At 53.3% G+C, this 25,922-nt stretch overlaps 1 protein-coding gene across 6 annotated transcripts; it reads right to left on the bottom strand.

The window, feature by feature from the left end:
• Positions 1-143: 143 nt before the first annotated feature.
• Positions 144-25,878, bottom strand: Clasrp (CLK4 associating serine/arginine rich protein). 6 transcript variants are annotated; one of them, XM_076839669.1, is made up of 22 exons: positions 25,819-25,878; positions 24,805-24,932; positions 17,125-17,222; positions 16,449-16,550; positions 16,164-16,243; positions 14,111-14,195; positions 12,903-13,051; positions 11,929-12,025; positions 10,825-10,903; positions 10,669-10,742; positions 9,132-9,173; positions 6,907-7,122; positions 6,504-6,791; positions 4,037-4,300; positions 3,685-3,724; positions 3,294-3,354; positions 3,103-3,161; positions 2,978-3,024; positions 1,370-1,417; positions 1,167-1,249; positions 522-546; positions 144-277 (listed from the first exon to the last, which is right to left on the bottom strand). In XM_076839669.1, the coding sequence occupies exons 2-22, from the start codon at positions 24,901-24,903 to the stop codon at positions 235-237; spliced, it is 2,079 nt and encodes a 692-aa protein (XP_076695784.1). In that variant the 5' UTR covers positions 24,904-24,932; positions 25,819-25,878; the 3' UTR covers positions 144-234. The 6 variants fall into 6 exon arrangements, with proteins under 6 accessions (XP_076695784.1, XP_076695786.1, XP_076695783.1 ...); XM_076839671.1 differs by lacking the exon at positions 1,370-1,417; XM_076839668.1 differs by lacking the exons at positions 24,805-24,932; positions 25,819-25,878 and adding an exon at positions 17,495-17,611.
• Between the last annotated feature and the right edge of the window lie 44 nt (positions 25,879-25,922).

The following is a 25,922-nucleotide window of genomic DNA, read 5'->3' on the forward strand; positions in this document are numbered from 1 at the left end:
CTCTCCTACCTGCTCAGGTCCCCTGCCTAAGCAGGCCTCACTGGGTTCTGGAACACACAGCTACCAGCTTAGTGTGCTTCAAAGTGGGGTTTGAAGGCCCTGCACCAACCCACAGATGACACACGGCCAGGTGAAGGGCATTAAATAACATTTGCTTTATTTTACTAGAGAAGACCAGCAGCATCACAGCTTGAGTCCTGTGCCCCACCCCCTCCCTGTCCCCTATTCTTCTGCCTAATGTCGGTAATGGGGGCTTCGGGACCGAGACCTCGAGCGCCTGCAGAGAGAAGTGCAGTAGTGGGTAGGGGTGGGGGTTGGCAGGTCAGGACGCAGCCTTGCTGTGAGCATGTGCAGCAATGCCTAGACTGGGGGGGTCTCCCGATCATCAATCAATGATGACAGCACCCCCCACTCTAGGTTGCAGGATGGGAGAATAGGGGTGATACCTCCCACCCAAGTACAAGAAAGTAATTTCCCAGTCAGTGGAGGGTTGCCCTAGGGAGCCAGGCAGACTGCCTTACCTTCGGGAAGAGCTGTATTCTCGACCTAGAAAGGAAAGGATGGGTGGAGACTAAGTCCCTGCCCAGGGCCAAGGACTCCTCCCTGACCTTGGGGTCCTTAAGGCGGCTATTCCCATACTGTCTCCAACTGAGGTGGCCAACATTTCCTGCAGTCCACCAGGGTGCTGCAGACCTGCTGTCTGCAGCCATCACCTGTGCCCACATTCAAGCTCGCACCTCAAACATACCACTTTATAGATGGTGAATGGGAACGTGCCGCAGTCTTTGGTGTGATCCTGCCTGGCACTTGTTTTTATTTTCACTATGAGGTTTGGGCTGCTCCAAGGGCTCAGTGATCTTCCTGCCTGAGTAACCAGGATGATAAGTGCCACTGTACTGGGCTAACATTTTTTGGTGGTGGGGACTGAACCTAAGGACACTTGACCACTGAGCTACGTCCCAATCCATGTTTTATCTTAACACAGGGTCTCAATAAATTGCTGAGACTGACCTTGAACTTGGAATTCTGCCTCAGCCTCTAGAGTCACTGGGATTACAGGCATGTGCGACCATGCCCAGCTCTTGATTTCTTTTTTTTTAACACCCCAGAGCCCTCCAGCCCTGAAAGTAGCCTGGCTCTTCCAAATGACAAGTAGGTGCACTCACTGTAGCGAGGGGAGGGTGAGCGACTCTGCCGGCTGTACTGGCGCTCCCACTCTTCTCGCTCCTTCTCTCGACGTTCCCGCTCTCTGCAGGGAGAAAGCAGAGGCCACCAGGGGGTGAGGTGAGCACCTGCTGTGAACACCAGTCATGTGACACCTGAGTCAAATACAGCCCTAAACCAAGGGGGCAGGTACTGCTGTCCCCACCTGGAAATGGACACTGGCTGGCAGTCAGGACTGGAGTTCCAGGGGGCCCTGGCAAGGAAAGCCTGGTCAAATACACCCAAGGTAGGCCAGACAGTTTGCTATCATTTCCATCACACTCTGGGAACATGCACACCCTCTGAGTGGTCAGGACTGGCAACCAATGGTTGTGTTTATTGGGTGCCATCTCCATGCCTGGCCCCAATCATGCCAAATCCTCCCAACAAGCCTATGTTGGGGTTGAGGATTCCTTCTCTATTTAGGAGATGGGTAAACAAGACCAAATGTAACAAAGGCCCACAGTACTGGGTGGCTAAGTGTGACAGACCCCAGTCCCTGACAACCCTTCAACTTTTTCCCCGCAGTATTGGGGGCTGAACTACTGAACTACATCCCCAGCCCCCTCCCCCACTTTTATTTGAGACAGAGCCTTGCGAAGTTGCCCAGGCTGGCCTCGAACTTGGGGTCCTATCTCAGCCTCCTGAGTATCTGGGGTTACAGGTGTGTGCCACCATGCCCAACTCTTCCTCCACTTGCTAATGACAGCACAAAGCATCCTCTGAAGCTCAACACACAACAATGACAAAAATGGGAACAGCAGCAGCTCTGAGCATCAAGCATCAGGCCTTCCCACCCACCAGACACCGTGCTGAGCCCTGCAGGAGACCCCGTGGGCGTGGGAGCATCACCACCTCTGCCTACAGAGGAGGAAGTCCCACCTCAGACATGGGACACTGCTCACCCACAGACTCACAGCAACAATGGGATGGAATCACAACAACGGAGTCCCATCTTTGCTGCACATACAGTGCTGTTGCTCAGAGCTGGCCTTGCTGACCGAAGTCAGGGATTTTTTTTTTTTTTTTGGGGGGAAGGTACTAGGGAATGAGCCCAGGGGCACTTTATCACTGAGTTGTCTCCCAATTGCCCCCCTTTTGCTGAGACAGGGTCTTGCTAAATTGCTGAGGCTGGCTTCAAACTTACAATCCTCCTGTCCCAGCCTCTCGAGACACTGGGTTTACAGGTTTGCACTACCATGCCCAGCTGCACCCCTAGTTCTGCCCATGGGTCCTAGGCAAGCCGAAGTCTTATGGACACTACTTCCTGGCCTGCCCAGCGAGGTAGACACTTTGGACTGTCCTACTTCAGAGTACCAAGTGAGGTTTTGAGAGAGTTCCAGGGTCACATGACCAGAGAGAAGCACAGCTGAAATTGATCAAGTCTGTGACCCAAGCTCAGAACTCCTGACCAGCACAACACTGCATGAAAAGCAAGCAGACAGAGAAGAAAAGCCCATCCCCAACAGCAGGCCAGGTGCTTCAGCGAGACACACAGTGCGGGAGAAGGGCAGCAGGGCAGGGTGCTCTGGGTGGGACAGTAATGGAGGCCTGTGCAAGGTGAGGGGTTGGGGCATCCGGGGAGAACCGCCATGGGCCAAGAGGACAACAAAGGAGGCGATCTTGGGCGATGTAGGGAGCAGAATGAGGGAGAGGAGCCAAAGGGCCAGGCACACCCTGTGGGCCAGGTGAGGGCCGACTTTCATCCACCCACAGAGGTTGGGCAGGGCTCCAGCCGGTGGCGGCAGGAGGCCGGGGTGGGGGGCAGCCTTACTTCATCCGGATCTTTCGGGCCATGGCACGCAGCTCATCTTCCCGCTCCTACGGCAGAGCCAGCTGTGAGGCATGGCCAGGCCAGCACCCACCTGAGCAGCACCCCACCCACGCCCTCCCCCTAACCTGGCGCTCATGCTCCTGCTGGATCATCTTCTCCTGAGCGGCCTTCTTATCCGCCTTGACTGCAGAAGGAAGGAGCATGGCTGAGGATTCCCTTGGAGTCCACCCTCCTACCCCACCAAGCGGGCTGGGCCCTCAGCACTGGGCAGCAGGTCAGGCACACAGCCTCCTCCCCAGGGGAGGGCAGGACGTACACTGCCTGTTCAGCGCCTTCTGCATCCTCAGTTTCAGCTTCTCCTGCGGCGTCAGCTTGGGCTGGGGGAGGGGGAGAAGAGGCAGGAGGGGTGGGTGTCCCGGAGCCCCCAACCCACCTCAGGCAAGAGCCTGGGACTTGTGGGGGAAGGGACAGGCTGTGAACACCTGCCACAAGGCTCTGAGAGGCTCAGGGACACTGGAGCCCCAATATACAGTGAGGCAGGGAGGGGACATGGTTTCTTGAAGGCAGATCCCTTGGCCTCCTCCCTCCTCAATCCCTGGGGCGGGATCTCCCGGCCCACCCGGGCCCCCCTGCAGGCCCACCGGGCCCAGCTCTTGGGCACTGCTGCTGGCGGGAATTAGACGGGCGAGTTCCAAATTCTTACTGACTTTGGCAGCTCCTGTCTCTTTACCAGCGGCAGGTTCGGTCCTGGTGGGAGGAAGAAGTGGCAACTGCCACCTCTGACCCCACAGCCCCAGCACAGCCCCCAGGAGCCAAGGTCGTGACCTCAGATCCCACAGGGAGTGACCCTGTCCCCCTCTGACCCCAAAGGGACAGGTTCCCACCCCAAACACCTCCAAGGCAGAGCCTCCATGTGGCGGTGTCCTTAGACCAACCCTGAATGAGGGCCAGGTCCCACCCAGACCTCAGAGAGTAGGACCAAGTTCCCTTCAGAGGGAAGGGAGCTCCAGTCCCCACCTGAGGCTAGCAACCCTCTTCCCCAGCCTGATCCCTGCTCACTTTTTCAGCTTCTCGCCCACAGCAGGGGACGCTGCTGGCCGGGTCAGCTTCTCCCTTGGGGGCGATGGTGAGTGACTCTGGCTATGGCTGCGGCTGCGGCTGCGGCTACGGCTCTGGCTGGGGCTTCGGCTACGACTGCGACTGCGGGTCAGGCTTCGGCTGCGGGAAGGGCTGAGGGACCAGCTGCTGCGACTGTGGCTGCTACTGCGATGCCTGGGGCCCCGGCCACCCCGCCTATATCGGTCCCCTGAGCGGGAGCGGCTCCTAGGGTACAGTGGGGATAGGAGAACGGCTGTGAGGCTCCAGGGACCCTACACACTCACCCCCTACCTGCACACGGAGTCCACCTGCAAGGTCCTGTATGTCCAGATGTGATCCTCTGCTTTATCCCAGAAACCCCAAGCTGTCCCCTGGTTACCTGTGGCCTCCAGCATCTGACTCGCTCCTTGTCCTCATTAGACACCCAGTTGTGACTTCTGGGGATGTAACCTATGGGTGGGCAGGACTCGGCCCCATACCATAACCATCCCAAGGTGGGGCACATAGTTTCCTAGGGTGTTCTCCTGCTACAGGGGGCGGGGGTGGGGTCGCACCAGTCTCCAGCACAGACCCGCAAGTTCAGGAGTGAGCATGCCCAGCCCTGTCACCTTCTGAGCAGGGGCTTGCCCTCAGGCTGGCATCAGTGTGACCAAGCCTTACTTCTCTCCTTCAGTCTTGCTCCTGTGGTCACCCTGGGTCAGACCACGTGGGATGACCTGCAAGCCAGTGCCAAGCCACACAAGCCTGCTCTGCCAGGGCCATCCTGATTTTTTTTTTTTTTTTTTTTTTTTGTGGTACAGAGGATCAAACCCGGCATAACACATGCTAGGCAAGTGCTCACTACTGATCTAAATTTCCAACCTTTCTTCATTTTTTTATTTTGTGATGGTCTAAGCCAGGGAGGCTGGCCTTGAACTTGCAATACTCCTGCCTTAGCCACCCCAGTAGCTGGGATTACAGGCATGTACCACTGTGTCCAGTCCATCATGGGTATTTACAAAGTTAATGTTTTTGTAAACACCAAGAAAATAAGAGTTTTAAAAATCTAGACTCGGTTGTGGCTCAGCGGTAGAGCGCTCGCCTAGCATGTGCAAGGTGCTGGGTTCAAAGCCTCAGCACCACATAAAAATAAATAATAGGGGCTGAGGATGTGGCTCAAGTGGCAGCGTGCTCGCCTGCCATGCATGCGGCCCAGGTTCGATTCTCAACACCACATACAAAGAAAGATGTTGTGTCTGCCGAATAAACTAAAAAATAAGTATAAAAAATTCTCTCTCTCTCAAAAAAATAAATAAAATTTTTTTTCAATGAAAAGTAGCTGTTTTTATTATTTTTGTTAGAACATGACAATAATAAAGGTTTTTTTTTTTTTTTTTTTAAATCCAGACTCGGCCAGGCACATTTGGTGTACACCTATAATCCTAGCAACACAGGAGGCTGAGGCAGGAGGATCACAAGTTCAAAGCCAGCCTCAACAACTTAGTGGGATCTGGTCTCAAAGTAAAAAGTAAAAATGGCTGGGGATGTGACTCAGTGGTTAAGCACCCTTGGGTTCAACCTGCAGTGCCAAAAAATAGTAAATAAATAAATATCCAGATTCTCAACTTCTCTTGAAAAACTGAACACTTGGCAACACCAGGCCTGCTGCTGTGATCCAGAGCCCACCGAGGGAACACAAGCTGCCAGTACACCAGGGGCACCTGCACAAAGCTGACAGTGCAGTCGACTTTACAACGCAGGCAATAACACTGATGATGGTCACAGCTCGTACCCAGGGCCAGGCCCTGCTCTGAGTGCTCTACTCAGCTCATTTGTCAAATTTCTGCAAAAGTCAAGGAGGTGAATGCCTTCCTGGCTCTGTTCTGCTGATGAAGAAGGCAGGACCCCGGAGTTCATCAATAGGCAGGTCCCCACTGGGCAGCCCACCTCCACCCACCACTCTCACTGTCTAAATCAGACTTCTCATCGTGTAAGGGGACTGGCAGGGGAAGGATGCTCTGATCCCTGGTGACTATTTCCTCAACAGGCTTCAGTGCTGCTTGAAACCTTACCTCCTCCACAAAGGGAGCCCTAGTTTTTCTGCCTCCCTCCCCAGCTGCACCCACACATGCAGCAACGCCTCCCCACTTTCCTGGGTCCCGCAATGCAAGTTGCAGGAAACACTGGGGCATTCATGACTTCTGCTCCCAGGGCATAGGCACTCCTAACAGCAGTGACAGAGGCACATGGTGATGTCTCTGTCCCACTGTCTTTGGCCTGGCACCCCCTGAACAGAGCAGGCACCTAGGCCTCTCCCTACAAACTCAGAGCTTCCTAAGAAAGAACAGTGGCCTGTGCCTGACCCCTCAGACTGGCCAGGTCCCCCAAGCCTGGCCTCCCTGGGATGCGGATCGCTTGCCTGACCGTACATACACATGACCTCACGCACCTGCTTCTGCGCCGGGGCCCATAACCTCCGCGCCGGGTAGGTGAACGTGAGTAGCGGTGTCCATCTCTGGAGCCCCCACCTGAGTGTCGCCGGCCACGGCTGCGAGACCGGGAGTAGCGCCGGGAACGGGATCGGGAACGGGACCAGGAGCGGGACCGGGAGCGGGCATGGCGGCTGGAGCGGTAGTAGCCCCCACCGCGGCGGGAGCGGGAACTGGAACGGGAACTGGAGCGGGAGCTGGAGGTCCTCGAGGCAGAAGAGGAGGAGGAAGAGGAGGAGGAGCGCCGGCTGCAGGCGAGGCACGGAGGGCCAGTCAGCATGGGCCTGGGCTGGGGCCCCTCTCTGCCCCAGGGCCCTCCCACGACGGCCAGGGCATAGGGCGGGCAGCGTGAGCGTTACCGACCGGGCGCTGGCATTGCGTCCCAGTGCGGGGCCGCCAGTCTGAGGGGGCGCAGGGGGCTTCCCTGTGGCGGCCCCTGATGCGGCAGCAGCAGCAGCAGCTGCAGCTGCCTCCTCATCGCTGCCCCCAAAACTGGTGATGAAGGTGATCTTCTCCTCCCGGCCTGGGCTCGGGGAGCGCGAGCGGGAGCGGGACTCTGAGCTGGACTCTGAGGGGGACCTGCAGGCAGACAGGAAGAAGGGTTCAGGGGCCCAGGCTTCTCCAGCCTGCTATCCAATGATGAGACAGCACAAGGGAAATGACGGCCCCAGGCACAGGGAAGGATGGAAAGGGTGGAAGGGCCAAGGAGATGGCCACCTGTGAGGACGCCACCACCACAGAATGCTTAAAAAGAAAAGAAATGCCAGAAAATTTCTGGCATTATGTGGCTATTAAAAATGGATGACGGGGACTGGGGATAGAGCTCAGTTAGTGGAGTGCCTGCCTCGCATGCACAAGGCCCTGGGTTCAGTCCCCAGCACCACACACACACACAGAAAAAGGAGGACGGGGGCTGGGGATGTGGCTCAAGTAGTAGCTCACTCGCCTAGCATGCATGAGGCGCTGGGTTTGATCCTCAGCACCACATAAAAATAAATAAAATAAAGGCATTCTGTCCATCCAAAACACACACACACAGATGAGCAAAAAAAAAAAAAAGAAAAAGGATGAGCTTGCTGGGTGTGGTGGCACAGGCCTGTAATCCCAGCAGCTTGGGAAGCTGAGAGTAGGATCTCAAGTTCAAAGCTAGGCTCAGCAACTTAGCGAGGCCCCAAGCAACTCAGAAAGACTGCCTCAAAAACTAAAAAGGGCTGAAGATATGGCTCCATGGTTAAGTGCTTCTGGGTTCAATTCCTGGTACAAAAAAAAAGGATGAAGCTAGGCACAGAGACACACATGCCTGTAATCCTTGTGACTAGGAGGTTGAGACAGGAGTATCAGAACCAGCCTCGGTAAGTTCCAGGTTAGTCTGGGCAACTTAATGAGACCCTGTCTCAAAAAATAAAAACAATTAGGAATGAAGCTCAGTAGTAGAGCATCCCTGGGTTTCATCCCCAGTCCCCCGCCAACACACACAATGAAACCAGGTGGTGCACCCTATAGTTCAGCTACTCTGGCCACCTTAGCAAGGCCCTGTCTCAAAATAAATAAAAAGGACTGGATACAGAGCTCAGTGATGGAGCATTTGCCTGCCATGTAGGAGGGGTAGGGTTCCACCTATCCCCAGCACCACAAAAAGACAAAAGATGGAAGGAGCAGATCTTTTTTTTGTGTGTGTGGGAGGTAGTGGGGGTTGAACCCAGGTGTGCTTAACCACTGAGCCACATGGCTAAGGCTAGGGGCTGGGGTTGTGGCTCAGTGGTAAAGTGTTTACCTCACATGTGTGAGGCACTGGGTTCGATCCTCAGCACCACATAAAAATAAATAAAGATAAGGCATGTTCATCTACAACTAAATAAATATTTTTTAAAAAAAAATTGTTGAGGTTGGCTTTGAACTTGCAGTCCTCTTGCCTCAGCTTACTGAGCCACTGGGATTATAGGTGTGTGATGAACAGATCTTTGTATTTCTCCTGAAAGTTCTTCTCAATTCAGGTAGATGGGTGAAGAGCAAGGTCTAAAATAAGTGCAGCCTAATTCCATTGTAAAAAATACAGAGTGTGTGCAGCCCTGGTCGGTCTTTGATCTCACAGAAAGCCAAAAGCGCCTCGGCTCACTGAGCCTGCCTCAGTCCCTGAGGAAGATCCCATCCTTACTCCCACTCTGAATGCAACTGGACTTTACAGAGCTGCAGGAGACAAAGGAAGTGGGGTGAGACAGACCTGTCCCGCAGGCCCTGCCCAGGCCACACCGTAGACAAGCACACAGGCTCAGCCACTGCTATTCCTATTGGGTATTTCTGAGAGTTGAGATTAAAGAGACACTTGATTTCTGAGTCACACTTTTCTGCCATGTTTGACTGTGTTTACCACAAAACTATTATGTTTAAATAAAAAATTTAAGAAAACTCAAATTAAAAAAAAAAGGAAAACACAAAAATGTTACAGAGCCATGAACCCTCGCAGAGTAAGCCATGCAGTTTGTGACTAGAGGTTGGCCTTCAAGGGGTTTCCTACTGGCCTGCCTCACCTCCGTGCCCTCCATCAGAGGGGGCTGAATGGTGCCCCTCCCTGGACGGTGGGAACTTACCGCTTATAGGGATCGTAGGTGGGGCTGTCTCGGCGTGCATAGCTATGGAGAGAAGCGGGTAGGAGTGAGGGCAGGTGATCTAAACAGGCATAGTACCAAGCTTAGTCCTCAGTCTCAGTATACAAGGCCAGGGAGCTAGCATAGTGAGGGGGCTTCTCCCTAGGTTATGAGTCTGGCCCTGGTTCCTCCATCTATCCCCACATCAGATCTGAGTGCCAGGGCCCAACCCCCACAACAACATCTCAGATCCTCCCTGACTCCAAGCAATAGGGACCTCAGCAGCCCTGGCCCTGCTTTGTCTCCTGACCTGAATCTAAAAGGGTCCCTCCTTCCCATCCCACATCCATAATTTCAACAAGGTCCTGACTTATTGATAAAAATGATAAGACTGAAACAGCTGAGTTTTAATTGCGGATTATATGCCAGGCACTAAGTGATGAATATAGATTATTTTGGTGGCTCCCTGTAACAACTCTGATCATTCACTTTGTGCAGCCGAGGAAACTCAGGCCCAAGAGATGAAGTCACCTGCCTCATGTCACAAGGCTCATAAATGAAGGGAGCTAGCATCCAAACCCAGGCCCATGACCCTAAGCCTGTGCTTTACCCATGACACTGACATGTGCCCCTGTGCTGATGACAGTGATGGTGAGAATCAATTCCAGTCTTTTTTTTTTTTTTTGATACCGAGGCTTGAACCCAGGGCCACTTAACCACTGAGCCACATCCCAGCCCCTTTTTGTACTTTTATGAGCGATAGGGTCTCGCTGAATTTCTTAGGGCCTTGCTAAGTTGCTGAGGCTGGCTTTGAACTCAAAATCCTCCTGCCTCAGCCTCCTGAGCCACTGGGATTACAGGTGTACGCCACTATGCCCAGCTCAGCACCATCCTTTGATGAACATTTTCTACACTAAACCCTGAGCCACAACATGTCATTCACCTCTTGCAGCCACACTCAAACACTGGCTTCAACAGATGTGTGGCAAGAGGCATGGATCTGCCTGGGGCTCCTAGGCCTACCACATAGACCCCCATGCCCAACTGGTCTTCTCAAAACTGCCCCAAGACCTCCATGTGAATACTGGCCCAATCCTCTCTCCTAAAAAGTAATAGCCACCATTTTCCAAAGGAGAATGCAGGCTTAGAGAAGGGAGTTGCTTATCCAACTATTGACTAAGGAGGTGGCTAGGCTCCAGAACTGAGCAGGATCTAGAGTCCTGCCCGTGTCTCCTAGCTCAGGCCCCAATTTTACCAGCCATCCCTAGCAGCAGCCTGATGTCAACTCTCAACTGGCTCCTGGGGAATATGGCAAGACCCCAAGTCCAGCCAGGTGAGGGGAACAGCTGAACAAGTGTCCACATGCCCCTCAAAGTCATTCCTGCCACTAAACCATCACCTCAGGCCTTTCAATACCCCCCAGGAACAGATCCAAGTCTGTCTCCAGAGAGCCTTCCTGGACCTGCCCTGCCCCCTCCTCCCTGCAGCCTCCAAGACTAATGCTGGTGGGGTGTGTGAGAGGCGAGGGGAGACGCCCTACCTGGGTGGGCTGATCTTGCGACCCCTCAGCCGCTTTTCCCGGAACTCTCTCCGCTGGCGCCGGGAACGACGGCCCTGGGCAGAGGCATGCCAGACTGGTGAGGAGTGTGCACTCCTTGAGGCACACCCGTTCCCTTCACCCTGGCCCTGACCTCACCGAGTACATGGCTTTCTCCTCCTCAAGGGCCTTGGCATGTTTGATGGCCTCTGCCTCCTCCTTATCTTTCCGAAGCATCCTGCAGAGGGGAATGAGAATTCCCACGGAGGGCACAGGTCATAGGGGAGCTGGCCCTCGCAAAGGCTTCAGTGAAAGCGAGGGCCCATGCCCTCCGGTGGTGCCTGCTCTCCCATCAACATAACTTACTAAACACCTCCTATGTGCCCAGTGCTGGCTTAGGCACCAAGATTCCCCTCTGTGGGCTGGCACACTAGGGAAGAAGGGACAGTGACCACGGGAATACAGACCACAGTCCCTATGATGGCACCAAGCTTGACAGGAAACATGGATCACAGGAGGGGACAGGAAGGGACAGGATCCAGACAGGGGTAGCTACACATTGCAGTGGAGAGACTGGGAAGCCTCACAGAGAACATGACATCTGAGAGGAACCTGGGAAGCAGGCTGTGCAGATGCCAGGCAGGGTGAAGAGCAGAGTAAATGGCAGATGGACGGGCCCATGGTCAGATGGCCTCAGGCCTCTGTGAAGTGAGAGGCCACAGAGACGGGGCAGAAGCGATAGGCAGAGTGGAAGGACCTGGGGTAAGGGAGGGGACAGAGGACCAGACAGGTAAGGCCTTGTGGCAGAGGCGAGGATGCTGGCTGCTCCTGAGTGGGGTGGGAGTCACAGAGGGCTCTGGACAGAGGTGCCGTGTTTAGACCTGGGTTTACTCAATTTGCAGTTCACTGCTCCATTCCTCAGATGAAAGCAGAGCTCGGCCCAGGCATGGCCCAAGGACAGGCTCAGCAGCAATGGCTGAGGGACTGACCCAGTGAATGAAGCCACTCTACCAGGGGGTGCGGTACACCAGGCTACGAACTGGGGCAGCTTCAACGGGCAGATTTACCCTGGGGCACGGCAAAAAGAGTTACTGAGCATGCCAAGCTAAGTAATTCTGGGTGCAGACTCAGTTTCTGCAGAGTTGTGTCATAAGTACCCAACCCTTAGGCTCAGGAGCAAACAGTTGTTAGTACCTGGGATACGGACAGAAAGAAACCAGGCTGGGATCTAAACGGTAGGGTGGTGTCAGCAACAGGCCTCACCTGACAAAGTCCCCATCAGCCATGCCATAGGTTGTGGCCTGTTTGTTGAGATCTGCCACCTGCTCCTGGTTCAGTTCATCCACATCCACCTCCACGTCTGCACCAAGAGAAAGGCTGTCAGGAGCCAAGGCCAAGTGAGAGGACAAGAAGAAGGGGCAGTGCCCCGTGAAGAAGGATGGACAGGGAGCCACCAGCCTACAGGAACTGGCAGGGAGGGGCTGGCTCAGCTCAGCTCCCCCAGGCTGGCCTGGGGATTGGCCAGAAGCCAATAAACACACAGTGGGCAGTGGGGGCTGGGGAAACAACTGGGAGGTGGCAGGTGGGTGGGTGGATGGATGAGTGAGGTGCGGAGGAAGGAGAGCAGGGGGACAGACATGGCGGGGGAGACAGGGTGAGCAGGAGGCAGGGTGTGGGTGGAAGGTATTTAGGAGCTGGGTGGGTGACAAACACATGGGAGGACGGAGGAAGGACTTAGATGTCTGGCTCTGCGCAAGAATAAACACACAGGCGGCCGGCAGGGTGCAGGTCAGGCTAAGAGGGCTGGGACAGGAGGGAGGTCAGCTTGCTGTTATTAGGTGGGAGGGGAACCTGCCAGGGCCTGGAGCAGATGGGCCAACAGATGCTGGGGGATGAGGGGCGGCTCTGTCCAAGGATGAACGCTTGTTTTCCAGAGGAAAAAGAGAACAGGAAGGAAAGGCAGGGAGAAGCCCACCCCGGGGAAGACAGTGGAACCTACACCTGGGTGGGGAGCACACCGTAAGAACAGTGTCCTAGACACGGGAAGCCAGAGAAGCACAGAGGGGGCTGGGAGCAAAGGTATGGATGACACAAGGATGAGCAGAAGGCGGGAGTGTCCTGGATCAGGGAGAGGACAAGAAGGCTCTTAAGCAGGGGTGTCCCAGAGAGGGTAAGGGACGAGGCACAAAAACAATGCCCAGGGACTGTGGGTGGGGAGGGCAGAGAGGGGACCCCACCGATGTCGGGGATGACCTCATCTTCGTCCGAGTTGCTCTCCTCCTCAGCCGGGGACTCTTCCTCCTCGGGTTTCTCTGCTACCTTCTCTACCTCGGCCACGGTGCTGTCCTCATAGGTGTAACCAATGGAAGCCTTCTTTTCTGCCAGCCTGGGATGGGGGACCTTGTGAGCCGGGGCAATGCTCAGCAGAGAAAAGGGCCACGGAAGGCCCTGCACACTGGCCTCTCAAGTTCTATAGCACCCTCTGGCCAGCCTAGGCTGCATGTCCCTTCCTACCCACCCCTCCAGGCTGGGTCTCCAGCCTTGCCCACATTGGGTCATTATTACCAGGGGATACGATTGTCTCCCTGACTAGACCAAGAGTCCGTGAGGATAGGGACCAGGGCACAGCAGAGGCCTTGTGAGGGCCCATGGTTGAATTCATCTAGTCAGTGTTCCCTGCCACCATTCAGTGCCAGCCTTATCCTGAAAGGGTCACGAGTGAGGTAAGAGACTTCTGGAAGCACCCAGTGCAGCCCCATGAAAACTCTTTGATGGAAAAAGTAGCAGTGCTCAGGAACCAGGGGAACCTCAGGGGCAGGAGGGAAGGAACAACTGAGGGCAGCACCTCCATGGAGCCAGGCTTTCAACTACCAAGAAGGGACAAAGCAGGAGCCACCCTGGAGGGGGACAGAGCCTCTGGCAGGGCCAAGCAAATGTGCAGGCGGAGGGCAAGGAGGACAGGACTGCTCACGGCTGTTACGGAGAGATGCCCACCCCGGAGGCTGTGTCAGCTAGGGCCTCTGTCCTCCAGGACAGTCCTTGAGGGTCACCACTCTGAGACCAGCTCTCCAGAGTGCCATCAGCTACTGCTGACAACAGCAGGCAGCAGGACAGCGCACTGTTGAGCCTGATTTCCTGCACCCCTCATAGCTCCTGTTCACAGAGGAGCACATCAGACTCCGAAGGGACACCCTCCCTTGTGCTTGACCCCCAGGGCTGCCCCCCACCCTACTGAAGCAGCAAGAAGGAAAGCCTCTGGCAAACCCTGTCCCTTAGCCACGGCTTCCTCTTCTACACCTTGACTGAGCACGAGCACCTACTGTGTGCCGAGTATTGTCCTCGACTTTGGTGAGACTGTGATGCAGAAGATGGAAGAGGCTGAGCCTGGTCGGGCTCAAAGCCCTCCTTGCTCCCCCAACCCTGCAGCACCCCAACCCTGACTCACTTCTTCTTCTCGTCCTCACTGGGTCTCTGGAGACCTCCGTACAACTCGTCAATGTAAATCTGGTACAGGCACTGCTCCTCTGAGACTGCAGCAAGCAAGATACAGGGTATCAGGCGGGCTGGAGGATGATGGGGAGTCCAGGGGGCCAATAGAATGCAGTGGGGTGCAGGAGGGCAGGGGCAACCCAAGTGCAGCCAAGGGCAGAGTCACCTCCAGATAATCTCACCCCTCTGGTGGGACACAGCAACAATACAGCCCTGGTTATACCACTAACTTGCTGTACAACTATGGTTAAGTGACCTAACCCCACTGTGCCTCAATTTACTTTTCCATAAGGCAGAGCAAGCACTTGGGACCTGGACACTGCTACCATTATTACAGTTATGAAGACCTCTGGCTGGACCTTGCTCTCCTGAATGCTAGAAGTTACTTAGATCCCACAGACCACTCCACTGGGTAGTGCCTCCCCATGGTTCAGCTTAAATGTGGTTTGGAATGATCCAGGCACTCCTTCGCCCCCCAACACCCTCCTCCTCCGGGAGCTCCACAACATACCAGCCTTTCCTATCCCCCTGCTCCAGACTCACTGTGGGAGCCTGGGTGAGTACTTCCTTCCCTCCGCAGGCTTTGGCTATTCTATCTGGGGAGCAGCACAGCCCTGCTGTGCTCTAGCACACCTTCCCACTCCTGCCCCCTCTACATGGCCCAGGAGAGGGCCCTGCTGACCTGCCTCCTTTGAGCGCCATGGCCCGCCCTGCCCCAGCCACACAGGCTGTCTCCTCCAGTGCCCACCCCAAGCCTCTGTGTCCAGCCTGGAGCCCTGCACGGCCCCTCACCTCCCTGGGAAGCACCTTCTATCCCTCACTGATCATGCCAGTCAAACCCTGTCCTACCTTTCCTCAGAGAACAGTGTGCCATTTGCTATAACATCACCTTAGTCTGTCCTTACCACCACTTCTGTGCCTATGCTGCTGCTCCCTCTCCCCTATTAGGCTCCTGACCCCAGAACGACACCAGCCAGTCCCAGGTGCCCTCACTGTTCTGGAATTAAATGAGTGAATGCAGAGACAGAGCTAAGGAAATCACACCTCCAAGAACCCACACGACCTCATGTGATGGTAAAAATGACAGTGACAGTGACAGATTCCCCTGATTCCAAGGCCTCAGTGACTTCTAGCACTTTGGCAACTTCTGAACACCTCAGAAACAAACAAGGAAGCAGAGCCCCATGTGGAACCTGGCGTGTGGGCCTAGAGCTGGACCTGACCCGCCAGCCCTCCAGGTAAGGGACTGGTGTGGACAAACCAAGGAGGGCTCAGGGAGACCAAGAGGGGAACCTCCGGTACTTCGTGGGATATGGGCGGGGAGCTCTCCATTGGGAGGCAGCGGTGGTCAACAATGCAGGGAGAACCCCAGCTCCTCGGACACCACTCAGCCTCAACATCCTGTTGTAAAGTGGAATGCCACCCCGACCCGACCCTGCTGGTGACTGTGCAGGGATAACAGATAATAGGGACAAAAAACCACAAGTCTGCTGGGTGCCACGTCCCCAGGCAGCCCAGAAGAAGAAGCAGATGCCTCTCCAAGCCTCTGCTTTTACACAATAAAAGGGTAACAGTGGTAAGGCTGGCTTTGGAGAATTCTGGATGTCTACGGACACCTGGCAAACTGCCGAATGCTGTCTGATAAGTCATTTAAAACAAGGCAAAATTTCCTCTTTTGTCCTGACAATCTCATGGATACAAGCAAGGAAAAATACACATGTGCTTGCTATTTTTCCCATTTCTTCTTTTAAAGAAAAAAAAAAAAAGAATATAGAATCGGAGCGTAAGGAATGTGGAGGTGACTTTGGCAGGTATGTCTGATTCAGCTAACATCCTCTGGGCCAATCCAGAGACAAAGGCCTGGAGACAGAGCAAGCCTCTGACAGAGCTATGACCAGAACAGCAAGTCATTTAGTAGAAAGTACCTGGATGCTTTTCTTCCCAAACTTGTTTAGGTCTTCCAGTCTCCAGGGACCCCCCACTTCCCACTCCTTGCCCAAATCACTCACTGCCAGCAAAGTCGTTCTGCACCAGGCCTCGGTAGCGCTCGTAGTTACATTTCCGCTCGTCTGACTCCTGTTCCGGGGAGCTTTGGGGAGGTCAAGATCTTGAGATCAGAGGGAGGGATGGATTCCACTCCAAGCCAGCAGGAAGAGGGACGAAGCACCCGGGCTCAGGGAGGGGAGAGTGCTCCTCCCCACCTGCACGCTTCCTTCCTAGGAAGGTGACAGGCAGGCTGGGGCAAGGACACGTGCTGCTGGTTCCTCAGGCAACCCCTTGGGGAGGCAGCTTACATGGTGGTGAGCAGTGGGGGGGTGTAGTCGGGGATGTGGTCCAGGTGGGCACGGACATCAAAGCGGTCAATCATGTTGTTGGTGTCCCCCTGCCAGGGCATCCTGAAGAGGGGAGGATGAGAGCAGGGAAGCAAAGAGCTCAGGGGCCACTGGACACAAGCACTTGCTCCCTGCCACCTGGTGCTTGAAAGCCTGGCCTGCTGCCCCTGATACCCATAGTGTGGCCTTTACCCTCACTCCCAGCTCTTAGTCCCTGATGCTGCAAAGCACTCTGAAACTACAGTCAGGCTCCTAAAACCTTGAAGAAACCACTATCTGACTGCCCAGGGGGAGAATGGGGCTCCATTTCTCAGGACCAAGCAACAGCAGAGAACATAAGCCAGGTACTAAGGGCTACTTGAGGAGCCTGTCACCCCGCACCCCACTCTGGCAACCTACCTTCTTTCTGCTTCCTCTGAGCCTCTGGCCTGGTCCCACCCATCCCCTTCTAAGTCCAGCTAGGGCCACCATCCCAACCCCACATGCTCCCTCACCGTCACCTTCACTCTCCTGCGTGAGTTCCCAAAGGCCTGTCTATATCCCAGAATCTCTGCTGCTGACTCCACACCACCTCCTAGTTCCTTCTGATGCCCAGTCCCCAGTCACAGACATACTCCTGCCCCCACGGCAGCCTCACATGTTAACCGGGCTCTCTGCGGCCAGGGCCACTGCAGAATCCAGATGCACCTTGCAGGCTCGGCCATGCACCTGCAGGAACTGGGCTGGGTCCTTCTTCTGCATGGGGTAGACAGAACAGAGGTCACCACCCAGTGAACTTCAGGTCCCATCCCTATAATCAAGTTGAGGGGTGACCTGGCCTCTAATGTCAAATGGGCCACACCTCAGAGGCAAACCAACTTGCAGAGCAGCAACAGCTTAACTAACGGGGCCACCTAACCCTAGAACAGGGCACCAGTTCCTTCCTAGACAGTGGTGAGGGATCTGAACTCTGGACCAATCTTCTGCACAGACAGTACTGACATGCCCCTGCCTAGAATATTACACACCCGCAGCCCCAGCAACTCTTCATCTCCCAACAGAACCAGGTGTGAGCACTTCAGCCTGGGCCAGAGTAACAAGACTGGGAAACAGAAGATGATGACCAACATCCTTAGTCACCAGGGAAATACCAATCAAAACCACAAGGTAGTACTTCACGCACTAGGAAAGCTGAAATTAAAAGGACAAAAACAAGTACTGACACAAATGTGGAGAAATTCGATTCCTCAAAAGGGTAAGAGGGGCTGGGGCACAGCTTGGTGGAGAAATACTTGCCTAGCATGTGTGAGGCCCTGCATTCAACCCAGGACCACAAAAACAAAAAAGAAAAAGTTAAATAAAGAATTACCATATGACCCAGCAATTCTGCTTCTAGATACATACCCAAAAGAAGAGAAAACAGGTACTCCAATATTTGTACTCTGATGTTCACATCAGCATTATTCATAAAAGGAAGAAGGTGAAGGCAATCTAAAATGTCCATCAATGAAAGAAAAACAAAATGGGGTATGTCCACACAGTACAAGAGCACTCGGCCACCTGAACAGAGGCACTGACGCCCTTGAGAGCACTGGGCCAAGGGAAAAAGCCCATCACAAAAGGCCACACACCCCAGGACTCCACTTACATGACACGTCCAGAACAGGCAAACCAGAGACAGAGGAGACGCCTAGCTGCCTAGAGCTGGCAGTGGGGAGCGAGGGGACAGGCTGCTGTGGGGCAGGCTTGCTCTCTGGGGTGAAGGAATTTTGCTAAGCGCTGACAGTATTGCTGGTTGCACAACGCACACCAGAAGGCACTGAGACAGCTGCACGCTTCACACCAGGGACCCGTGTGGTACAGGACTTCCTCAACAGAACACCGTGACAAGTGAGAATGTCCCAAGTCCATGGGCCTCCAGTCTGAGTCCTGGTCCAAGGTCACAAGTCCAAGTCATCACAACAATGACAGGAAAGGGAGAAGTCTAGCAGCAGCAGCAGCATCCACCACTCACTGCTAAGTTTCCTCAAGGCTGCAGCCCATGCCAGCCTCCTGGCATGCCTGCACTCCCCCTCACCAGCCTTGGCTACTCCCTCGCTTACTCCGGGTCTCCCTCGAGAGTCTTCCTGACACCCTGTCTACACCGCTTCTCCAGGCCCCCTTATTTACTCTACCCACTCAACCCGCATTCTCCTCGCGCATCTGCCCCGAGCCGCCTCCCACACCAGCACAGGTACCAGCACCAGCTCCTGGGAGGCAGGGATCTGTTTGTTCACTGCTTTGTCCCCAGGGCCAGGCTCACAGGACACTCAGGAGCACAGAATAAGGGAGAGCTAATCCTCACCGAGAGAGGAGACCAAGCCGCTCAGCTCAAGAACAAGCACCTGCCCCAAGTTTCCAAGGCGTCCTCTCTTTATGATTCCCCTCTCAGCAAACAGCAGGCGCATCCTGCGACTGCAGAGCTGAGGACATCTGAGGACTACAGCTGACGGCGGCTAGGCTGGCTCTGCACTCACTCTGCACCAGGCACCATGTCAGCTCCCAATTCCACACCAAAAGAGACTGAGGCAGGACACGCTCAAGACCAGCTGGGGCAGCACTGCTGGACTCCAACCCTCACCCTGTGCATCACCTGCTCCTGTAATTCCTTAGGTCAGGCCACGAGCACATCTAGCTCCCTCCGCCCCAGCAGGCCTAAAACCCAAAGCTCAATGCGCTCTTGGGGCTGCTCCAGGCCAATGGCCCAGTTCCCACAGCCAAGACTCAAGGACACCATATGGAATCTGGCAAGTGAGGAAAAAACCCTGACGAGATCAGTATCACAAAAGTAAAAAACACTGATTTCTGGGAATAAAATCCCAGAGTCTGGGGCCTGGCTCTGCTGGCAAATTCTGGAAGTCAATGAACCATATTAAAAGATAGGCACTGAGCTGAGCACCATTTTACATTTCCTCAGTCAACCATGGAGAAATACCAGATAAGGAAAGTTGGGCTCAGAGCAGAGACCCACATGCCGAGGCCACAGAACCAATAAGAACTTGGTTTTGAACCCAGATGGGCATGACTCCAACATTGACTCCTTAATTTTCACTTTTTTCCTCAAATTTTAGAGTAACTTTGTTATTGTTGTAAAAAGCCCATAATTAAAGCACAAAAATCTACCCCCCTTTTTTTCTGTTGCCAGGGTCGGAACACGGGCTACACATATGTTAAGCAAGCCTCTACCACTGAGCTACATCCTCAACCCTTTCTATTTTTGATTTTGAGACAGGATCTCACTCTGTCACCCAGGCTGGTCTTGAATTCTTGAGCTCAAACAATCCTCCTGCTTCAGACTCCTGGGTGGCTGGAACTCCAGGTGTGTGCTACCATGGCTGGCTTAAATTTTTATTTTTATTTTATTTTTTTGTGGTGTTAGGGATGGAACCCAGGGCCTTGTCCATGTTCTGAACACAACCGAGCCCTTAAACATTTAAGTGTACAGTACAATGGTATTAACTACATGCACTTACGTGCTAACTATGCAAACCTCTAAATCTTTCTTATCCTGCAAAACTAAAACTCTGTACCCTCTGAACTCCCCTTTCCCCACCTCTAGCCATCATTCTTTTTTCTGTTTCTAAGTGTCTGACTGTTTTAGTTACCTTTGTGAATGGAATCCTGCAGTACTGTCTTTTTGTGACTAGATCATTTTGCTTAGCACTTAGCATAACGTCCACAGGCAGCAAATGGAAAGGATTAATTTTGTAAACAGGAATAATATTCCATTGTAAGTACATACATCAAAATGTCTTTATCCAATCATCCACAAACAGACAGTTAGGTTGCGTTCACCTCTTGGCTGTTGTAAATAATGCTATAACATTATTTACAATAGCACTCGGCCATGTGAACTACTGGTGCCCAAACGTCTCTTCATGACTCAAAATCCAAGCTGGGGCTGCAGCTCAGTGGTAGAATACATGCCAAGCATGCATGAGGCATCTTCATATCAAAAAAAAAAAAGGTCTGGGTAGATGTAGCTCAGTGGTAGAGCACTCATGGTTCAATCCCCAGTACCAAAAAGGAAAAAAAAAAAAAAAACTAAACCCCTCATTTTTTAGGAGGTGCTTCAGGGATCAACCAGGGTCTCATGCACAGTAGACAAGCACATTACCACTGAATTACCCTGCGAACTTGCCAAAATCTACTTTCTTTTTGCTCAGCTCAAGAACAAGCACCTCCCCCAAGTTTCCAAGGCATCTCCTTGTTTTTGTGGTCCTGGGAATTGAACCCAGAGGCACTTAACCACTGAGCCATATCCCCAGCCTTTTTAATTTTTACTTTAAGACAAGGTTTTATTAAGATGCTGAGACTGGCTTTGAATTTTTGATCCTCCTGCCTCAGCCTCCTGAATTACTGGGATTACAGGCATGTACGACTGCACCCATCCCAAAATCTACTCTGAATCGTTAAGACTACCCTGCTTCTAGGATCAGGTGGGGTCAGAAGAGTTCATTCATTCACTTGCTAACTCAACTTTTTTGTCAGGCACCAATATGTAGCAGGCCCTATGCTAGGGCACAGCAATGACTGAGATGACCTCGGCCCTGCCCTCCTGGTTCACAGTGCAGTGTGGGACACAGACCTGTCCTACACAGAAATGACCTAGCATGTGCAGTGCAGCCTAGGGGAATGCTGACCCAGCCTGGGGAGCCAGCCTGGACCTTCCTACAGCAGGCCATCTGTTTATCTCCCATTTTCATGTCAACAGAGGACTTTGTTTCTTTAATCAAACCACTGACTAAAGAGCAATGACAGAACCAGAGTCAGGTACAAACTGAAACAGGGAGAGAGGAGGCACCAAGGACAAATCAGGAAGAAAGAAAGCAGCTGTGTCCAGACGCACTCCTTCAGCCCATCAGCTACCCTCAGTTTCTTCACAGATGCCCTCCAGCCTCTTCTCTCAGCCCGAGAAGATGGGGGGCCTGCGTAAGCAGCCCATCCCCTCCTCAAAGCAGCCATCAGCCACTGGCCAGCCCTCTCCCACAGCCTGGCAGCACACTTCTGAATGCAGATCACGTTCCTGTGCAGGGACACTGGCTGCTTGTACAGGCCTGTACCACAAAGCACCCCACAAACACTTGTTTCAGAGTTCTCCCAGTCTAGCAGCGGGGGCTGCCACCACCACTGTCCTGAGGGGAATCAAGCTAGGAGGCACCTTGCTAAGAAGGAAGCCCAGAATCCCAGGCCTCCTGAGTTTTCCTTCCTCTCTGCCATCCCTTGGCCTGGATCAAAATTCCAGCTCTATGCTACCACTCTACCACAATAACTGTCACTCACAGTAAGAGGTAATATTTACTGGACAGTGGTTCCTCTAGGCAGGCTCACACTCAGAGGTCTACATGGCCAACACTAAGAAATCTGCAAGAGAGCTGTGTGCCACCATGCCTGGTTTTTTTTTTCTTCTTTTTCTGGGCAGTACTGAGAACAAGGGTGCTCTACCACTCCAGCTCTTTATGGTTTGTTTGGGTTTTTTAGTGGTAGACTGACACAATGCCTTGACTTTATTTACTTTTATGTGGTGCTGAGGATTGAATCCAGTGCCTCACACGTGTCAGGTGAGTGTTCTACCACTGAGCCACAACCCCCGCCCAACCCTTCATGTTTTTGACACAGGGTCTCATTAAGTTGCCCAGGTTGCCCTTGAATTTGTGATCCTCAGCCTGTTGCTAGGATTATAGGCATGAGCCATCACACTTAGCTCAAGGGAGCTGTTCTTGTCTTCCATTAACTGACAATAATCCCCAATCCCCTGCTTTGGTAATAACAGAACAAAAGACCACCCAGAACAAAGTCTACACCTCTTAGCTTCCCTGGAGTTGTAGGTGACCATGGGACTACTTTCCAAACAATGGGATATGGGCAAAGGATCATGGGAAAACATCTAGGAACTTTCTTAACTAACATGAGAGTCCCTTTTCTCTCCCTTCTTCCTCTCTGCTGGATGGGATGAAGACACGATAACTAGAACCTGAGCAGTTCTCTCAGACCTCAAGTCAACACAGAAAAGAGAACCTGTACGCAGCAGAACCACAAACAAGTAGCTTAGATCCCAAAAAGAAATGGCTCCTCTGGTCATCACCTTTGCATCATTGCTGCCTACCTCTCAGGCCTACTGGAAGAACTAGGAAGGATGTACCAAAGCAGTGGGCATGGAGCCTGGCACACCATACCACCATAATAAATGGCAGCTATTACTGCCTGAATGCTACTGGCTTCTGACCCACTGCTGGGGCCTCAACTATGAACAACACAGATCCATGCCCTGCCATCAGGCACATTCAAGTTATTCTGGTACCACTACAGATGGTCTTTCTCACCACCCAGTGGATCCTTCCTGGGTGACATAGCAAGCAAGGAGCTCTTGAAGCTTCCTGCTCTCTGCAGAGTGGGATAAGAGCAACCTGCATTGATCTCTGAGTATCTGTGAGATTCAAAAACATCCACACAGATAGGGGCAGTGGCACACACCTGTAATCCCAGCAATTCATGTGGCTAAGGCAGGAGGATCACAAGCTTTAGGCCAGCCTGGGCAACTTAGCAAGACCTTGTCTCAAAATAAAAATAAAAAGGGCTGAAATGTAAGCTCAGTGATAAGAGTACCGCTGGGTTCAATACCCAGTACAAAAAAAAAAAAAAAAAAAAAAAATCCACACATCTAAAACCCTCCCTGGTGCCAAAGAAGGGGCAATTAAGTGGCGACTACTATTGTTAATACTGTTTTCTTTGTCTGTTCTTTCAAACCACATTTGCTAGGTCCAAACTTGGGATGTAAATGTGATCCAAAAATACCTAGTTCCAATCTCAAAAAGTTGGGGGTGTGTATATGTATACATTCATAAATATGCTCTATATTATATATACATTTCAAATGTGTTACATTCCATAAAGGAGGACAGTGGACTATGATGGCATTTATAGGGGACATCTAACTCAGTTTGGGGATCAAGATAAGACTTCCCTGAAGAATGAGATCTAATAATGAACAGAAGTTAACCAGGATGGGAAGAGGTCATGCAAAGGTCCTGTGGTCAGAACCCTTGGAAAAATGGCAGAATGGCAAGGAGGCCACGATGGCTTAAGAAAAGTAATGAGGCAGAATGCAGTGGCATGAGTATAGAGGTCGGAGCAAAAGCCAGCCCATGGTGGGCAGGGGTGTAACTAAATGGTACAGTGTTTGATTAGCATACACAAGGACCAGGGCTCCATCCCCAGCACTGGGGGGGGGGGGAGTGGGGGGGTGTCACACTAAAGGTTGTGGTGAGGAGCTTGAACACTAGGGAGCCAAGAGAGATTTCTGAGCAAGGGACAAAGTTAGCTTTGTGCTTTAGAGAGATCTTCCTGAGGGGGTGCACACCTGTGATCCAGGCAACACAGGAAACTGAGGCAGGAGGCCTCAGCAACTTAGTGAAAGCCTGTCTCAAACACCCCTCAGTTCAAGCCCACTGCCAAACAAAAAAACAAAACAAACAAATAAACAAAAACACCTCTCTGGCCCTCTAAAGATGGTGGAAGAGAGAGACCCAGAAGCTAGGAGAACAAGAGGAGGCCGCACAGTGACACTGAGTGTCTATGCAAAATCATCTAACAGAATTGAACCTGGTAAACAGGCCCATTTCAAGCTGGGGACCCAAGAACAAGGAGGAGTTAAACAGTGAGGGGAGGAATTACAGGCCAAGGCCCTGTGGTGGCAGAAGTGGAAAAAGGCCAATGGCACTGTCCAAGAAGAAGTGGAGAGGCCAGTAGAGGACAGACCACAAGGGCTTTGTAGGTCAAGACATGGAGTTTGTTTTTTTTCTCCAAAAGCAACTGAAGCATCAAACAGAAGAGGGAAGTGGTCAGATGTCACTTAGTGAATACTGATGGCATGGCTACTCTGTGCCAAACCAAACCTCAAGAGTGGTGAGCACTCTAGAGTCCCAGGAACACAGCAATACGCAACACAGATGACGTTGAAGAGGCAGTCTTGTGTCTGCACTGCTCAGTGTTACAAAGTCCTCCCTTCTTCCTGCCAATGCCACATCTGCACTCAGAGGCTGCCCCAAACTGTATACTACCACACATACATCCTCAGGCCCTCCCTGTTGATCCTGCTCAAGAAACAATGAGGGGGGCTGAGGCTGGGGCTGGGGCTGAGTGGTAGAGCACATGTCTAGCATGGTGTGAGGCACTGGGTTCAAGTCTCAGCATCACATATAATAAAATAAAGGTCCCTGAACAACCAAATTTTACCTGTATGACCAGGGCTCCACCCACCAGAGAATCTCCCACCCTAGACAAAAGGTGGGACACTCACAATCTTTTCATAGTATTCCCGCCTCCGTTCTGCCCTCTTCTTGTAGTCAACCATCATGCCTCGAAGCTTCCGCTCATGCTTCCGAGCCTCGTGCCACATTGTGGTGAGGCCAAGCCTGAGGCCTCAACCTAGGGACGAGGGGATGAGGAGTGTCAGAAGGGCAGAACCAGTCATCTAACAAGTGGTGCCATGTCTCAGCTTAGGGGGAAGAGAAGTGAGGCCAGGATCTGCGGGCCTAATGCTCAAGTGTATCCCTGACAGCTCGGACCCAGGAGCTTGAGCATTCTGAAAGCGCCTTAGGTGACTGGCGAGAGCATCTCAGGGAAGGAGTGGCCTAGATTCCATGCGCAGAGTGGGGATGAAAGGTTGTGGAACGGAATGTCTGAGGCAGACCCCGAGCAGCTAGGGCTGACGCCCAAGGGAAGAGCTGAAGGGCTCTGAGCTGAAAGGGCTCTGAGAGGGGCCACCCGTGGGGCTGGGTGCGGGGACGGGCTTGCAAGTGATATGGACGAAAACAGGTGGAGGAAGGGCGAAAATTCACCGGAACATTGGCGTGGCGGTCAGGCGGGGGTCGAGGACAGGTGAAGGGCGTGGATGGACGGTGCTGCTGGAGGAAGGGGGAACGTGGGGTCTGCTCAGAGAGAGTAGGGCTGAGGGGTAAAGAAGGGCTGTGTGGAGGGAGGGGAATCCAGGTAAAATGCCTGGAAGGAGGCGGCTGCCGGGAGAGGGTGGGCTGAGTCGGGGTCAGTGTGTGTGGACAGGGGCGGAGCCCACGAGTGGCGAATGAGCTTGTGGACCGGGTCAGGGCCGAGTCGGACGACGCGAATCGGGCCCCCGTCCGGCCAGGGGCGCGGCCTGATGTCCCGTCAGGACGAAGGGGTTGCGGGCAGAGGGCCGTCGGAGCACAGGCCCGGCGGGACCCCACAGCGCCACCAGGAGAGCCCGAGACCGGGGGACAGCTAGGCTGACGCCGCCCGAAAGCCAAGGTGGTCGGGGCCCGACGCCTGCACTCACCGGCTGGTCGCCGCCTCCCACTCTTGCGCTCGCGCGCGGCCCGCACCGGAAACGGAAATGGGGAGCCGTGCAAAGGGGTGGGGAGTACGTCGCGAAAGCACTTC

This window comes from Callospermophilus lateralis, chromosome 18, assembly GCF_048772815.1.
Source record: "Callospermophilus lateralis isolate mCalLat2 chromosome 18, mCalLat2.hap1, whole genome shotgun sequence".
NCBI lineage: Eukaryota > Metazoa > Chordata > Mammalia > Rodentia > Sciuridae > Callospermophilus > Callospermophilus lateralis.